Source organism: Seriola dumerili, unplaced genomic scaffold, assembly GCF_002260705.1.
Source record: "Seriola dumerili isolate Sdu_G_001 unplaced genomic scaffold, Sdu_1.0 BDQW01000230.1, whole genome shotgun sequence".
Lineage (NCBI taxonomy): Eukaryota > Metazoa > Chordata > Actinopteri > Carangiformes > Carangidae > Seriola > Seriola dumerili.
Genome location: NW_019174485.1, coordinates 3440758 through 3458377, shown reverse-complemented (window position 1 = coordinate 3458377; position 17620 = coordinate 3440758). Strand labels below are relative to the sequence as shown.

At 41.4% G+C, this 17620-nt stretch overlaps 1 protein-coding gene across 1 annotated transcript; it reads right to left on the bottom strand.

Moving 5' to 3' along the window:
* Nucleotides 1-5: 5 nt before the first annotated feature.
* On the bottom strand, nucleotides 6-5576 carry dusp5 (dual specificity phosphatase 5). The gene is made up of 4 exons (XM_022755402.1): nucleotides 5116-5576; nucleotides 4015-4154; nucleotides 3108-3327; nucleotides 6-767 (listed from the first exon to the last, which is right to left on the bottom strand). Exons 1-4 carry the CDS (start codon nucleotides 5477-5479, stop codon nucleotides 361-363), a joined length of 1131 nt encoding a protein of 376 aa, XP_022611123.1. The 5' UTR covers nucleotides 5480-5576; the 3' UTR covers nucleotides 6-360.
* Nucleotides 5577-17620: the final 12044 nt, after the last annotated feature.

Below are 17620 nucleotides of genomic sequence, written 5' to 3'. Positions count from 1 at the left end.
AAACATTTATTAAACACATATTAACATCCACATTATTGAAAAAAAAAATCAGACAGACAGACTGTAATTTTCAAATAAATTAGGTTTAAATGCATGACTTTATTTGTGTATAGGCAAATAAATCACAATATCAACCTAAGGCATGTATATTGCAGTTTATCACTGTGCTGTGTTGTTCCATCTCTGCAGTTCATTTCACAGGCCTCAAGTCCCATGAGCAGAACACTATTATTTTTTGCCTCTTCTCTGCTTATGTTGCTGATCTCCAGTCTATCTGCTCTGCTGGTTTCAACACCAGGCACACAGAGAGCATTAATTTTTATTTTTTTCAAGTAAGACTACAAGCAGTCACAGTTCATTTTAAGGCAGTGCAGTTATTGGGCTCAGTTTGAACTGGTGGTGGACCGGGGACTGCAGGTAAGAGGTAGGGAGGGTGATCACGGATGGCTCAAAGTTTTTGGTGTTGAAGGTGGTGGTGAAGTCGTTGGCAAAAAAGGAGGCTGACTCGGGGACGCAGGGTGTGGCCGGTTCAGGTGTGGCAGCATGAGCCGGAGCCATGGAGAGGACCTCTGACTCAAACTGCAGCAGCTGACCCATGAAACTAAAGTTGGGTGAGATGACTGCCCGGCGCTGCTTGATGATATCAAAGGCTGCATCCAACCGTAGCTGCTGCGTCCGCATGATGTAGGCCATGCAGATGGTAGGTGAGCGTGAGATGCCTGCTTCGCAGTGGACCAGGACTTTTCCCCCTGATTGCTTCACGTGATCTGGAAGGAGAAGAGGACAAACCAGGGTTAACAATCTGGCCTGAGGTGGGGACACAGCTTTTCTTTCTTTCTGTGATCATCAGCAAAATTATTAGAAAGAATCAAACTTGCATCAAATGAATTATTAAAAAAGTTTGTCTGTTTCAAAATATCGGCCATGGTGTTATGTCAGGGTTTATTTTTTGTTTTGTCTGTGTGTGGCTGTAATTGATATTATTAAGGTCAATTTATGTGGTAGAGAGGTTGCAATGAATCAACAGGGAGTTTTGAACACAGACATTAACGAATGAAAAATCACATTTTAACTGTACAATTATTACCTACTCCCACTCAATAATTAATGTGAACTCTTTTCTGCATGAGCTATGTACCTAGTTTCTTTCCCACGCACACAAACGGCACCAGGATAACAAATAGGAAAATCACACAGAAATTAGTGAGTCTTGTCTGAGTCACAGAGCGCAGCTGTACATGAGACTTTGCTCTGGGGGCGCTGGGTACTGTTGAGGAGTTCACTGTGGCACAGAGATGTGTGTTCTCATTTAGAGCTGCAGCACTCCTACACGCTTAACTGTATGTTCTAATGCCTACACAAGAATCTACTTTCTGTCATCTGTATGAGTGTCACTCATGACACCTTTCAAGATTTTGCCCATTCTTAGAGCTACTGCTTACTCATACATGACTCTTTTTGTGTCTGTGTCGTCTACCTACAGACACTTAGTTCCACAAAGTCACTGCAGACACCTACACATGTTTCGCTCTCTCTCTATTAAATGGAAACACAGAGGGCCACTTCTGTCTGGTCCTAAGAGCCACTGCAGGGGGTAGGGGGTGGTGGGGGGGCAATGATTTCTGAAATCTCTGATCCTTGATTAACCACATGAATGAATCATGAACTTCCCATCTGGAGTGGAGGATGCAACAAGAGGGAAGAGGGGTGAAAAAAAAGGAGTGATGACAGCAGCAGTGGGTGTTTTAAAGATCATCCTTGAGTGATACGCCCTCATCGGCTGGAAATGTCATAACACGTATCAGCAGCTGTTTTCATCCAGGAGGTCAATAATATTTATTTTCTCCTTCCCAACTGTACGTCTGTCAGAGGGGTTGCTGATTGGTGATTGATTTTCGTTTGGTGACCGGCTGCAGCTCGATGAAGATTTGTGTGCAGCACATTTCTAATCACTTGGCATGGTTGATGAATTTTGGAGGCCCTCCCTGAATGTAGGCTAAACCTGCCCCTGGAACAATTTGCTGCCTTATGTAATACACAGGCTTACTCAAAGTCACCCTAAATGTAAGCTGCATCCCCAAACAATGCACAATACCAACAATAGCAGCCACCCAATACAGGTCAGCCAAGCTGCTCGTGGGTGCGCTTTGTCCTTGGTTATGCATGGCTATAAATAGCCACCAGCACATTGTGTACATCTCTTACTGCTGCTGCTGCTGCTTTTATCCAGCACCTCTCTCCTCCCACACACTCTCTCTTCCTCAGTAGCACACTCACTGTCCTGCTGCCCTCAGGTAAATCAATGATTCCCACCTGTAAGCAACCAACAACTGTGCTTTCTATTTGTGTGTCAGCTCGCTTTTATCCTCCGTCATAAACAACTGTGGGTGTTTGAGTGTGTGTGTGTGTGTGTGTGTGTGTCAGTCAGCCCCCAACCTCCTCCACCCCGCCATTTCTAAACATGGACAGCTCACAGCTCACCCAGTTGTGACACTGACTGGCCACACCCAGCAGAGTAAGCCACTGAGATTAGGCCTAGGAGGCGATGACAGCATGAGAGCGTCTTTTTCAAGTTAAGACAGGAGGGAGGGAGGGAGGGAGGGAGGTCGGAAGGGGAAGGGGGAAGTGAGCAAATCCTGAATGAAAGCAGACAGACTGGATTTGTTGGTGGTGGGGGGGGGTGTTTCAAGGAAGGCAGGCGATCAAGTTAAACTGATTACAGCCCTCTATTTGTGAATGGCAGCAGAGGAGAGGCAGCGATAAAGGGGACTTATTTGAAGACGTATTTCAGAAATAAACACACCTATGTATAGGTGTCTCTCTAACTCGGCTCTAGTATTTTTTAGACTCCTTCAGGTGATGTTGCACTATAAATATATATGTGATGAGGTTGATGTTATTCCAGGAGAGGACTCCATTTTGGAGGTGGTGTATTTATTTCCCTGTCTAGCTGGTTTGAGTGAGTGAACTATTTTAGTATTAAGCCAAGTGAATCAGCGGCTTTATAAGATAACAAAACAGAAATACACCATCCTGACATGAACCTTTAAATGCACACCCTGTGAACCAGAAGAGGACAGATACAACGTCCATTTACTTCAACTCACCAATAAACTCTATGGCCTCCTGGAAGTGGGAGCTGATGTCAGCCATGTGGCTGTCCTCCACTGGGATCCACTTGTAGTCATAGTGGCCCTTGGCCGGCTGCAGATCCCTGCGTGACACGTTGAGCAAGGCTGTGATGTGAAGGTCGCTGAGATAGTCCTGTCTGGAGGCATGGTAGGCACTACCGAGGTAGAGGAAAGGCAGGATCTCTACAGGTTTACCCTGAGAGTGGGGGGGGGGGGGGGGGAGACGGGAGAAAACAGAGACGTGAGACATGTAGATAAATACTAGAATCTACACCTAAGGACCTCCTGACAAGACATGACACGTGACCCCATAACCATCGATGCATCTACTTTAACCCATCCTTAATGCATCTCTGAGAAAATGGACTCATGGTCAAAGCCACAACATCTAACCACCTGCAAGCAGAACATTATGTTCATCTACAGACAAAACATACATGGGCACATGCAGCTGGAGGAATTACGTCAACCATGAAGTGAAATAACACACAACATGTCAACCACAGACACAATAGAGTGTTCTGTGAGATGTGAAGCAGACACACGCTTTGTGGCCATCAGTAGAGGTTATAGAAGAAAGGTCAGAGATGAAAGAGTGTTTTTCTCTAGATGGGGTCCTGATGTCAGCTGGGCATCACTGAGTGGTCTCTCGTTTTAAAGCCAAATATGAGAAGGCTGGGGAGCAGTGAAGGTCAGAGAATATCATATGTATGCTGAGAAAATGTTTTGATGGGCTGATGCCAAATAAGTCTCTCTGATGTCAACAGGGCTTTAATGTGTGGTTTTTTTGAGGGGGGATAAGGTTAAAAATAAAAACTGACTTCCATGTGGCTGCTAGAAGAAAAGGGTGGGAAGTACAGAATTGAAAAGGGTGTTTCCATACCTGATCATAATCTGGTTTGTGGTGAGAAAGCTTCTCGCTGTGGGTGTTGACTTTTTTCTCGGTTTCAGTTCCGCTCTGGTCGATGGTTTTCACCTCAGTGCAAAGTTCAGGGTATTGAGAGTGGAAGTTCTCGTATCCTCCTGAGCAAAAGGGGAAAAACCATGAGCACGATACTTACTACTAAATAAGCTTAGAATAATACCACCTGCAACCCTGACACATACATACACATCTTGTGAAATGGTAGCGTTTATGAAACAGTCTTAGCAGCGGATTATAACCTTTATAACCTGATTATAAGCGCGTAATTAAGGAGCCCGCAGTTGAAGGACCGGTAATCCTTTTAGGTCAACATCCTGAGGACTCAGACGGAAATGGATGTGTTTCAACAAATTAACACAACCCCGAGGGATTGATTTCGCTAAAAGAAATAGTTCAGAGGGGAATCTAATTTTCTTTTCTTCTCTTCACTCTTATCAATGAAAGATATTGCACCACCAATTTGCACGCGTTTCTCTCCCACTGACTCATCCGCTCCGTTGACGCATACAGGACGTTTATCTCTCCAAGAAGTGAGAAAGAAAAATATACGCTGTTCTCAACACAAGCGAGAAGGATATCGAGAGAAAAAATACTTGGCTTTACGTAACGGTGTCATTAGGAAAAGTGAAATAAAATACGCCTAGAACACAATTAGTCCCCAATATAGTCTTAAAACAGCCATACAGCTGAAAAAAAGTGGACAATGATTTCTTTACATTTAAGATATGAGCCCCAAGCTTGTTAATATTAAAATTAATATAACATATTCAGCTTAACAGGCCTATTCTACCATATAAATGAAAAGACATAGTTTAGAAGCCTGTGAGACAACCGCATATAAAGCCATATAAGACTAAGTCTTTATATGGTGAAGTATGATTCCCATCATTTCCCATCATTTCAATAATAAGACACTCATACAAAAAAGGCTTTAACCCGTCGTGGCGTCTTTCATATCAAGCCAGGATAGTCTTTTAAAAACAACTACTACGTAAACTGATAAACTATCTTTATTTCCCCTCTCTGAATTAAAAGAGTTGAATTTCACAAAGTTCTCACCTTTCAGGAAACAGATGTTTGCTCCGCTCGCTAGATGTGAGAGGGTGTTTATTACTATTTGTGCTACACTGTCCTTTTTCAGTTTTTGCCAGTGGGACGTCCGGTCATCCAGAGCTACGATAGCCGATATGCTCCCCTCCCGAAGCCGAAACAGGGCTCTCTCATCCGGGATGACAAACTGCAGAGGCACCGGTCCTCCTCGAGACCTCCGGACCACCACTGAGTTGAGATTGACATTGACAGAGCCTTTGATATTGGAGTTCGTGAATGAGAAATAAGGTCGGCAATCCACAATAAGGCAGCTTCCACACTCCTTCCTGATGATTTTCCTCAGACGCCGACAGTCTATGCTGGAGACTTTCATTTTGACGCTGAAGAGTTGTTATTATTGCCTAAAGAATTAAACTGGTTTACACCTAAACGGTGGATACGGGCGAGAGAAGAGCCCCGTGCGCGTCTATGCCTACATTTCCTCCAAGGGGATTCCGGCCGATCAGTTTTATGTGAATGGAACCTCCGGTGCGTGACGTCACGAACCACATATGGACACCGGCGAGGTGTGGATCACAGCAAAAAGCCCGCCCACAACTATGACTGGACTGTGACTCCTCCCCCGGTCCTGGTGAATTAAACACCCTACTACTGCTGTGTGTTTGATTCAGCTATTACTCACAGTGTGTCCTCTCACGGCAGCCACACCTGTTCTTTCATTTTCACTTATCGTTCAGCGACCATTTCAAATAAATAAACCAAGGATCTTCTAGAAAACATCGAGGCCAGAATGACAAATCTTAAGTAGGCTAATAGAGATACTCTGCTGAATGAAACACTAACCGTAAATCCAAACAGAAAGTGTAACAGGAATATCATAGTGATACCATACAATAAAACATGGCTTAATTGATTTATAATTGGTTTGGTCTTCAAAATGTGAAAGAAGATAGTGAAAAACGCCCAACACCATTTCCCAGACCCTGTGATTACAGCTTCCAATGTGTTGAGTTTTGTGAAAAACAGTCCAAGTGACACAAAATAGCCTAGAGAAAAGTTAAAAATCCTCACAAATAGCCAAGTGGCGAATGTTCAGCTTTTTTTCTTTTTTTTTGCGTAGGAAATTACTTGAATGATCAATTGACTATCAGAGTATAGCTGCTCATTATTTTTTCTGTAAATCAGCTAATTAATTAATTAACTAATCCTTACTGTGTAGGCTATACATAACCATTATTGTGTACCACACAGATAAACACACAATACATTGATGCACAAACACAGAAAAACAGAAAAACAGAAAAATAGAAAAAGTTACAGAAAAAGTATTTGAGTTATAGGAAATTAATAACATATAGAGTCCCCATAACACACTGTAGGTCTTCCAATATTTAACATTTACAGTGATAGAATATCAAATGAAAAACACCGTAAAAGATCATATGCTCACGCTATAAATACACCATGAGTACTACACCCTCTGTACTGTAAATCCCTAAAGGTGATTCTTTTGTTGAGGCCACTTATGAATTATCTTCCATGTACTCAGTGATATGGGGGATTTCAATAAGAGCTCAGTAGCTGGATGACAGGGAGCTGACAAAAGCAACCTCTAACTTCCGATTAGTCCCATGTATAGCCCAGTGAACCTGCCTTATATCCCTCAGCAAGTAAGCCTAATCCCCCAGATGAATTAACAGGTTTAAACGTCACACTCCCTGCACTCACATGACGGGCAATCGATCCTAACACAAAGCTCGGGGCTGTGTTTGGACCTTGTTTGCATGCGTTTGTGTTTTTAATATGTAACCACTGACTGTAGTCTGTAAACAAACTGAAACCATTCTGAATGTCCAACTGAAGGTAAACAGCAGCTGTTATTTATTTCATAGATTTTCAACCAAAACGCACATATGTATTGAAATCTTAAACACAGACATAAAACAGACAGGGATAAATTCACTTACTGTAATTGAATAACCATCAAAACAGAATATACACAATAGCAAAATAAAATAAATGTTATTTTAAAAAACACCCCACTGACACTTTTCCAAGAATGAGCACAAAAGTCCATTGATAACACTGGATTACCAAGTTGCCCACTAAGTTACATGCATTGACCAAGCTTACAGTATTGAACAGAGAGTATGTCACTCTCTCATAAACAGCTGAATAAGCCATTGTTCTAGAACATTTTTACTTATTGCCCATTTCCTTGTATGTTGTATTACTGTAATACAGTGGTTCTCAAACTTTTACTCTACATCATATTCAGTCATCCATATTTTTCCCCTCATCATCCATGCTGCCCCCTGCGGTGGCTCTGTGGCCATATTAATTAATAAAACTAATTCGTAAAGTTGGAAAAGATTTGGATAGTCTCATAGTCTCACAACAGTACTGTAAACGTTTTTTGACTAATTTCAATCAAGAGAATGTGAATAAAGTTCAAGAAAAGAATTCTGTGTGAAAATGTATGTGGAATCCTGCGCCAGCACTTTTTTCATACATGTGAATTTTTTGGTGCATAGGCTAGCATCTTTCCAGCCTTGTGCGTACGCCACGCGTCAGTGTGAAGCCTTCTATACACGGCTTTGGTATATAAGGCCCCAGGTGTCCTCCTCTGTCAGCTGATCCACACCTGCTGCAGGTGAGTCAAGTTCAATGTCTGAGAGTCGATCAGCGCTAAAGTTGTTCTAGTGAGGAAGGATGCCGACTTTCAACCTGGAGGTGTGGCATCGAGCCTGTCCTGAGGTACATCACACTGGTTATTTCGTTTTTTAAAGTTATGATAATTTGTTACAAGAATATTTTCAGTAATATTTTAGCAGATTAACGGGAATATTATCGTTTATCGTATATAGTTTGTGCAGAATAGTGTGTCTTTAGTTGTAGCTGGGGTGGGGGGGCTGAAGGGGGTATTTGCCTAGGGCACCAGAGAAGCTAAAACCGCCACTGGCTGTGGTGTACGACTAAAGGAAATGGACAGAATGGACAGACAGACGCAGTGACAGCTACAGTCACAGACAGACGGACAGACAGACAGCAAACATAAAAGAAATATAAAACACGAACAAACAAAACAACAGAGAGTCCTCTCGGTCATGACAGTCTCATTCAGCAGTGGAGAGAGGACTCTGCATGGGGCGTTGTACCTGGCCACCAGTCAGTCTGTGAAAAAAAAAAAAAGAAGCAGTTGAATGGATAGATGGATGAGTTTTGAATGGCAGAATGACACTTTAGATAGATAGATAGATAGATAGATAGGTAGATGGATGGAGGCTGAGGATTAGAGGGACAGCAGGCAGTGTGCCATATGGTCCAGTCTAATCTGGGCTTGTGACATCATGGCTCATGAGCAGGGAGGCCCACCATCCGTCTCCAAGTGCTCATTTCATTATGGGGTTTGTTAGTGTCAGCTGTAGATAACAACAGCGGACCCAGACGTGCCGGGTAAACAAGATGCGTGGTCAACTGGGTTCTCACTCAAAGCTTTTCTCTCTGTTTCCTCTGTATATGTCTCCTCTTTGTCTGTCTGTCTGTCTGTCTCTCCTCTGGTCTCTTTCCTTTGTTCCTTCCCTCTCACGTCAGTGGTTTGAGCCTATACATATCTCTCTAACAGGATTGCTTCAGTGTATCATAGGCCCTGTAGTGCAGCTAGCATTTAGGAAGCAGGTAGGCAGTTTTTAAGCCAGCCACAATCCTGCTCACACAGAACCTTGTACTCAGCTGCCCCGGCTATTAAGACCGTTGTGTCGACTATGCTTGTGTCTGACGAAGTATTTTCACAAAGTGTGTCATCCGTGTAGTGATGTCATTGGGTCAGTAGTGCAAGGTGTCAGATTGAATTTCAGTTTTAAAAAAAAAAAATTGTCACACAGTAAAAGAACTGCACTGCTCCCATCTTGTCCACCAATTCTGATTAAAACACACAAGATAAAAGATGAAAAATATGCAAGAATATAAAAGAACCACTGGAAAATAGAAGAACTTATCCTCCTCACAAACCTCTTGTTTTACTGTGTTAGTAATAGTATTACCCACTGGCTCCAGTGGAAAAATCACTATTTCTGTCTCATCTATGATCGATTTCTTGCTGTTTTTGTTTCATTTTTGAAAACAGATCCGTTTGTCTTTCATTCTGAGTCATGAATTTTAATGTTATTTTGTGCTATTTTCAGAATCATAATGTGTACTACTATTGAACCCCACTGTCTAGTTATTTGGTAAAAAAAAAAGTTATCAGAAAACAAAATGCCCAAAGGTAAATGTGGATGTATTTTGCCCAAGATTGCAAGTTACAGCTCCAGTTTTTGTTGGGGGTGTTAGATTGTTTATGAGAATTATTTTGCCATGATGTATGGCTTATAATTAGCAGCATGGCAGACTCACTCTCTGCATATGTTTTGTTTACATTGTTTATTGACAGGATACTTCAAACTGCAGCCATTTTCATGCTCCTATAACAAGACTTTTTATTTACACCAGACAATAACTGTTGGCTGGACTCTATTAGTACGGTATGTGAGTGCGTCAAGTCACTTCCTGTCCAGAATGTCCCTTTTTCCATGTGACTTATAAAAAGCACTCAAAAACAATAGGCCACCTTTGCTGGGACACGTACCCCCGCTCACCACTGCTCCCCACTCAGCTGCACAGGTGCTTCCTGGTTTGCTGACGGAGCCTCCAGATGATGATGCTGTTTCCCAATAAGGCTCACATTACTCATCTCACCTCAGCTGACCACTGAGTACAGCAGGCTGGAATTCCACTCAGGCACCAAAAATGACTCAGAGAAGCAGTTTTAGTGCAGTATTACAATTAATAGTGTGTAGTACTTTCATTGGAATGACAACAGTCATTTCTGGTAATGTCTCCCATAGAAATTAAAAGGTAATCATCATTGCAATCATTGCAATCAACTCATGAACAAAAAGTTCTGGACATCATTAGAGATTGTTCTCTCCCAGCATCTCCTTTGAGGAAATGTCCTCTGGTAGGAGGTATAGGCAAGTACGTTTAAAATCTGCTTTAAATCTTCAAATGAAATACATTCCCTGAGACTATTTGGCTTTTAAATCTAATCTTGTGTGTAGTATTTTGTGTTTTTGAATGTTTTATTTACATGATAGTTTTAGTAGTATGCTGTGTTGGATGTTATAGTATTCACACCCTTTATTACTTTCTTTAGTAAGAATAACCTGCTGTCAAAATCCTACTTAAGTAAAACTACAAAAGTATCACCACTAAAATGTAATCAAGTACTTGTTCTGCCATAAAATGTTCCCTGTGACTGATGTATTATCACATATGACATCATTACATTGTTCATTCTGATGCATCAGTATGTAAGCAGCATGTTACTGTTGTTGGCCGAGATGATGCTAGTTGTAGAGTTAAGTAGTTTGGTCAAATGATGGTGGTCATTTGGTCAGAATGCTAAGGTATATAATGTATAGTGTGAATGTACTGACAAGCCGACAATTTTATTTCTTTAGCCCAAAACCACAGATTAGTTTCACAGGGCTATAGAATGAATAACAACAAAACATCAAAAATCATTCTCATCTATCTCGAGCACAGTATCAAGTGCATACCATAAGTGTCATAACTTAAAAACCGGTCAGTGTTGAAAAAGTTCAAAAATGTTGTTTGCAAAAATACATCATTAGGTTTCTCAATAGTGCCTTTATAGGAAATCGGGGAATGTTGATGGTATGTTGTCACATGTTGGTTCTTGTTTATACAGAGTATAACCAGAGACAGCGACAACACACGTCAGCATTGTGAGTAACCACACATACCAGTCAGTTCACATCCAATGCTGCAGTCAACCTGTGGCTGCCAAATTCAATATGAGACAAGAATGTTTGGTATTCCTGGGTTCAAGTCATGATATGATGGTCCAGATGACACATGCTGAACACACACACTCAGACACACACAAATGCAAATGCTTGACTCAACCCTCACCCCCTATTTCCACCCACCGCTCTTCGTCATGTCATGACTCTTCGAGGTAAGCAAAACTCTTAGGCAAGACAAGGAGGAAGAGTGTGTGTGTGTGTGTGTGTGTGTGTGTGTGTGTGTGTGTGATAGGCAGATTAAACAGAAGGTATTTTATCCTTTCCCTGCTCCATGTTATTGCTCCAAAAAAAAAAAATCATATCACACTTCAGGTGAAATTTCCATTGCGTAAAAAGAGTTGTGGCCTCTGGTAGGGACACATTCGGCCTGTTCTGTTGTTGCTGCTGTCGAGGTAAGAGCGCTGTGGGAATTCACCGTGGAGCTCGAGGCATTGTCGTGCTGCTCCATGACGTGTTAAATATAAAGAAAAACAAATCCACCTGATTACTTTTTTTTTTTTTTTTTTTTCTAACTCGTGTTGTCATTTTGTGTCAAAGATGTTCCACAAAACAGACAGCATATCCGGTTGTCAGGATGTTGCAGTCTCAGAGGAAAGCAGAGTTACATTCTGCACTGTACTGTACTATGAATCACAGCATGACCTGGTTATTGCAGGGGAGTTTTATAGAAGAGCCCACGTTTATCACATCTCTTAAAATAACACAAGTGTGAATGCAGATCTGTGAAAGCTGCCGTTACAGATGACAGTGAAGCTGAGTGAGTGCATGCTCTTCACCTGCTTCACACTCACACTTACCCACACTCATATCTCAAAAGTGAGCTCGGTGAACTGTTTCTGATCAAAACCCAGTGTATCGTTTCACCTCTCCTTTATCCTTCCTATTTACTGGTTATTTAAAGTTATTTAAAATGTGGTGAAATACATGACCACATAAAATAGAGTAGTCATTTCCTGTTTTGGTCCATCAACAAGGCTATTTGGTCTTTCGCACTCAAAATGTTTTGCAACACTGATAGTGTGTTGGCAGCACTGTGCTCTGTTCTAGTTGAGAGCAGCGTTACAGAAACTGAAGGTGTCTTGAAATGCCAGTGATGAGGAGTTTGTGTTCCTAGACAATAGAAGCAGCCAGGAGAGTTTAAGGATAAGATTAGTGGTATTTTATATTTTGTTATTGTTAACAAATTAAATGAAAAGAACAAAAACGACAATAAACTCATACCGCTAAGAAGTGCTGTCTATTTATACAAAGCCTTATATAACTTCATCCTCTGTGCCACACAGCTCCATTGTTGTCCAAAAAATGGGCACTGTAGTTTATTTACAGTCTGTCCCATTTTGCTGTAATAAACATTCGATAGAGCACTTAAAGTGTATTAATCCACAGCTGAAAATATATATTTGGGACCTGGTTTTTAGGAACAAATGGCCTTGCTGCTGAGTGCCACTGACAGTAGAAATCAGAAAGTATTGACAGATGGACTAACACATTGTTGGTTTTTGTTTTTTCATGGGATTTGTTGATGTTAACAAAATATTGAATAGCACAAGCTGTATTCTTTAAGACAGAGGCCGTCATAGGTATCAGCCATTTTTGTGTAAAGTAGAAAATTTTGCTTTTTGACTCTTTGTGAGATTGATATTATTAGAAAGATTCTGGCCTCTTGCATATGCCCAGTACATTTTAGAACAAATAAAAATAATGATTGCTTTATATCTCATATCTTTCTGTCGTCATGGTGTTACAGATGTAATCTTTTGTTTTGTTTTTTTGTTAAATTGGATCACTTGGCCTCTTCCTGTTTCAGCAGGACGTGTAAAAGCCTCATGGCCTCAGTTGAGTGTATGAACTCAAGCTGAGAGTGTTTTGAAACACTCACCCTTCTGTCTTCCTGCTTTGCATTATTCTAACACTCTTCTCAGCATTATATATAATAATGCCTCTGCAAAGCTGTGCCTTCCTCTCCGGCTTTACTCTCTAACTCATTTCAGCTAGTCTATAAATAATCATATATGTCACTGTATTTTTATCTGGCTTCACTTCCGTTGGGCACAGTGGGTCATAGAAGAGAAGGAAGCCAGAAGATAAATAAACATAGCAGCACTGAAAATGTAGCTGGTGCCTCTCTGAGGGTGTTAATGTTACTTTGTGGATGCAATAAATATCACTTTAAGCCTTTGGCGATGAGTCAGCCGATGGATTATTAACATGCACTATGTATGATCATGTACATCAGGCTTGAATGGAAAAAAATAATCCGGGTTGTATGAATGCAGGAGGACTGGACATGAAAGCTTTTAATATCATGGCCTTTGTGGAGAACTCATTCCAGTCACAGTGGCTGTTCACCCTTATTCATGTGTAAGATTGTGAGATACACAGATGTGAAATATATAAAAATAAGAATATGAAAACAAGGGGGGAAAAAAAAGAAAAACATAAACGGCTGAAAGAGTTTCAGATAGCCGATGCTCCCAGGACTTTCACTAAGCCACAAGGTTTGAGAGCTAGTTTCAAAGCGCTTTGCAAAGTTGTCAGAAATAGTGCCAGTCTGTGTTTTGGGTGCATTACTTCCTTCTTCTATGCCTTTGTAGGCATTGTCAACTCAGGGAAAATCAAACTGATTTATAGGCAAAACAGCCTTTGGCATCTACTGAGGATTTCCCGATATCCTGGCAAACCAGCCTGTTGTTCAAGGAAGTAGGATCTCTTGCAAGCTCAAAAACATTCCTGCAGACAATTGGATATTTGTGTCTGCAGCTGTGTTGCTTTTTAAGGGTGAAAGTGTGCAAGCAGTGAGGCCTATAGTCTATGGCTGAACCCTCAGACGAAGAAGAATCTTGCAGTAAAAAAAACAATGAAACAACATCGTACATCCAGTCTAAATTCTAAATCATTTGGCATGTGATCATCTGACGTTACAAAGCATGTTGCGCTGTTCACTGTGAATGAAACAGATTCACTCAGCGCAGAACAGGACAGTGGAATAAATGTCACATCAGAACCACGAGTTGCTGACAGTTTACTGTAAACATGACTGATGTTTTTGTATCTCAGACTTTAACATGACTCATCATCTGAACAGTCCAGGAATTTTTAATAAACAATTGAAAAATTATCCTGGTGGGTGTGGTGAGGAATCGCATACTAAAGACTAAAGCACAATGTAGAGGAAGAACACAACAAACATTTGTAATATAAATCAGCAAATTGATAAAAAAGCAACATCTTAAAAATAAGTGTCCAGACATGCAAATGTCGACTTAAATCCTCATGGAAATTACAAGTTAGTGGCTGCAAACCAGCTGGGCTTTTACTTCACAATCTAAACACAATAGAGTTGGCAATAGGACTGTGGCTCATCATGGAAACAAACAGTATGTGACCTTCATGGGAAGCCATTTCAGAAATCCTCCCCCGCGCAGATGCACTGAGATAAGGGATTTTTAAAAAAAATTTTCATTAAAGACCGGAACTTAACAGTCACTCCTGCACCCACCACCCCTCCCACTGTCTGTCTGTCTGTACCAACCCCCCTCCCCGCTCTGTGTTTTACTTCCATCCTCTTCTCTCATCCCCTGTTGTCCAGCCTGTTTCCCCGCTCTCTATCCTCCCCTCTCATCACCTGTGTGGGAGGCACAAAGCCAAATCCACTCAGCTGGAATTAAACTCACTGGGACCTTACAGATTGCACAGCTATGCTTTAATCACATACAACACACACACACACACACACACACACACACCTGCACATCAACACACACACACAGACACAGATGCTCTCCCACACAGCGGATGGAAAGACAGAGGCAGGGATGGAAAGATGTAATAGATAGGAGCGCTGGGAGCGGCTGGCGACTGGGGAGTGCCCACGTCATTGGAAGTAGGTGCAGGCATTACTGTCACACACACATGGCGTATATATACACACACACACACACACAGGATATACAGCTTTAGGACACACACACACAAAAACTGTTATCATTGGGAGCAGGTGCCAGTGTGTCGCAGAAATGGAGGAAGACATTTGTAGTGAGGGTTGTAGTGCTTGTCGATATGCAGAGATGATAGCTTTGTAACACACACACATACAGACATGAGTTTGTGATTTCCTCAATTTCCCAGAATGCCAGTGGGGAAGGCATAGACAAAAATGCAGAAAGCTGGACAGTTTACAGTCACTAAGTAGTGTCTAGGATTATGTGACAGGTGTTGTGGTTACATTTGCATACTGAGGTTGAGTCAAATAAATTGGCCACACTGACGTCTGTATGATGAACGTCTCCCGGTACAATTATTGCTAATCAGTGTTAAAATGCAACCCTGCCCTAAAAGAAATTACATTATTATATAATACTAATTTGTATTCCCAATTAAACATAATCACTGCCTGGAGTATGTTCACAGGCAACATTTTTTCTCAATGTTTCTTTCTGATGTTGAAGGGGAAGTCGATTTTACACGTCAGAGTCTGTTGACAGGTCTTTAGGCTCCTCATCTCTGGTTCTCGCTCGCTCCAGGTTACGTTAGCCACCACTGATATAACACACTATGAGCTGATTACAACTCATACAGCCTGCTGCAAGAAATCATGAAATAAACCATTCACACATGATACGCAGTTACAGATTATCATTTGATTATAATTTCATCCTCACTGTGGACCATGCCCCTGCATTCACATGCATACACTATGCGTTTATTATGCAGATCATTGGCTTGTAATCATGACGGCTGAGTTTAAACTGATGTGATTCAGTTCACTGAAGATGGTCATGGGTTTATGCAGAGAGTCAGCTGGGTTTTGGCATTTCCGCTTTCTATATCACTCAACCTCTCAGAGGAGCTGAGGTTGAGGCTGGGCTGGTGACTCATACGTTGTCTGTCTCCATCTAACTTCCCCCAATCAGTGACAGAGGGAGGCAAGGATGTGGGAGGTTTGACTCTCAATTTCTTGTGTTTTTCTTCCTCTTATATTGGCTTTAACTCCCCAGGCTTGCCACCTCAACCAACTGACTCAGGGAGATGAGTTTGGTTGCTTGAGAAAACATGAAGGTTTTCCTTCCCACAGAGCTAACAGATAGAATGAGGGACTAATTTTATCTGGATAACCCACTGCGTTGATTAGTAGGAACCGCTGCTTCTTGATAAGGCTGGTCTGTGGGTGGGGTGGGAGGTTGGAGCAGTGTACGGATGGTTGAAGTGGAAAGACACATAAGGGGTAATAAATAACACACGAATTCCAACTTAGATCGAGTCCAAGATTGTAAGTCCTGATCAGGTCGGGTGAGACACTGATAAACACAGCATGTTGTTTCATGCGATTTGAGTTCTTATCTACATTTTTGTGTTTATTTCAACAGGTCGTCCAAATTAATCACAAAACACATCATTGGTTCACGTTCTCGAATGACTGATGGTAACTTTTTCTCGGGAGAACATTTTATTTATTTATTTACCATTCATCCATTACAGCTGACGTACTTTACTGGAAATACATTTCACTGACCGTGGTCATTGTCATGTTATTTAAAGTAAAACACAGAGGCTGCACAAAATCATGTACACATGTATTGGAAAGCAATTTTATCACCTTTATAGGCCATGTTACAATGGATATAATAGATAGCACTTGGATCTAAGAATTTTACAAGCAAGTTTGCAAGAGAGTTAAGAGGCCAAATCATCCATGACAAAATGTCAGGTGCACTGCTGAAACTAGAGTTACCGCCACTCAGACTAGTTTCAGATTACATTCCTGTTTAGCCAGAATCATATAAAGTAGTAACCATTTGTGTGAAATTTTGTCATAATTGCTTTGTGAATTCATCAGTTATGGCTAAGAATCTGTTTTGTGCAGTCACAGTGACCTTTGACCTTTGCCTACCAAAACTGAATCAGTTAGTCCATGAGTCCAAGTGAACGTTTGTGCCAAGTTACAAGTCTCAACTTATGTTGGACAAGAGGCGGGATACACCCTGAACTACCAGTCGATCACAGGGCTGACGGACGCTCACATTCACACCTTCTGCAAACTTAAGAGTGGCCAGTTATCTAACCTGCACGACGTTGGACAGTGGGAGCAAAGTGACGTGGGCATAGTACCAGTATACAGGTAGTTGACATGCAACTACTGCTGCTTATATTGCAGTAAATGATCGTTTACAAAGTTTGTAAAAAGGCCATTCACATGTACCATATGCATCTTAAAGCTGCACTAACCAATATTTTTACATTAACAATTGATCAAATGACCGATAGAGAATTATCCCCCAACTCTGACATTGCCCTCATACCTATTTTATCTTTTTGTTTAGTGGTTTAATAGTCCGCAACTTAACTGTTGTGGTTCACTCACATCAACTTTGTTTCTAGAAGCAGCAGGCAGCTGGCTTCAGCAATAAAAGAAAAACCGACTGTGCACTAACTATCCAGCATGAAAGACAGAGTTAGTGACCAGCTGGTGAATATAGTGGAGCTTTTAGCTGTTAAAAATGTGAACATTTCTCCCAGGAGTTGGTGCAGAACAAAGCAGAGTTAAAAGGAGATAGAATATTTAAGTTATATTGTCAGGTGGCCAGAAAAAACTCCAAATGTATGACAATGCTGCTCATATCTGCTGGATGCATAAATATGCAGCT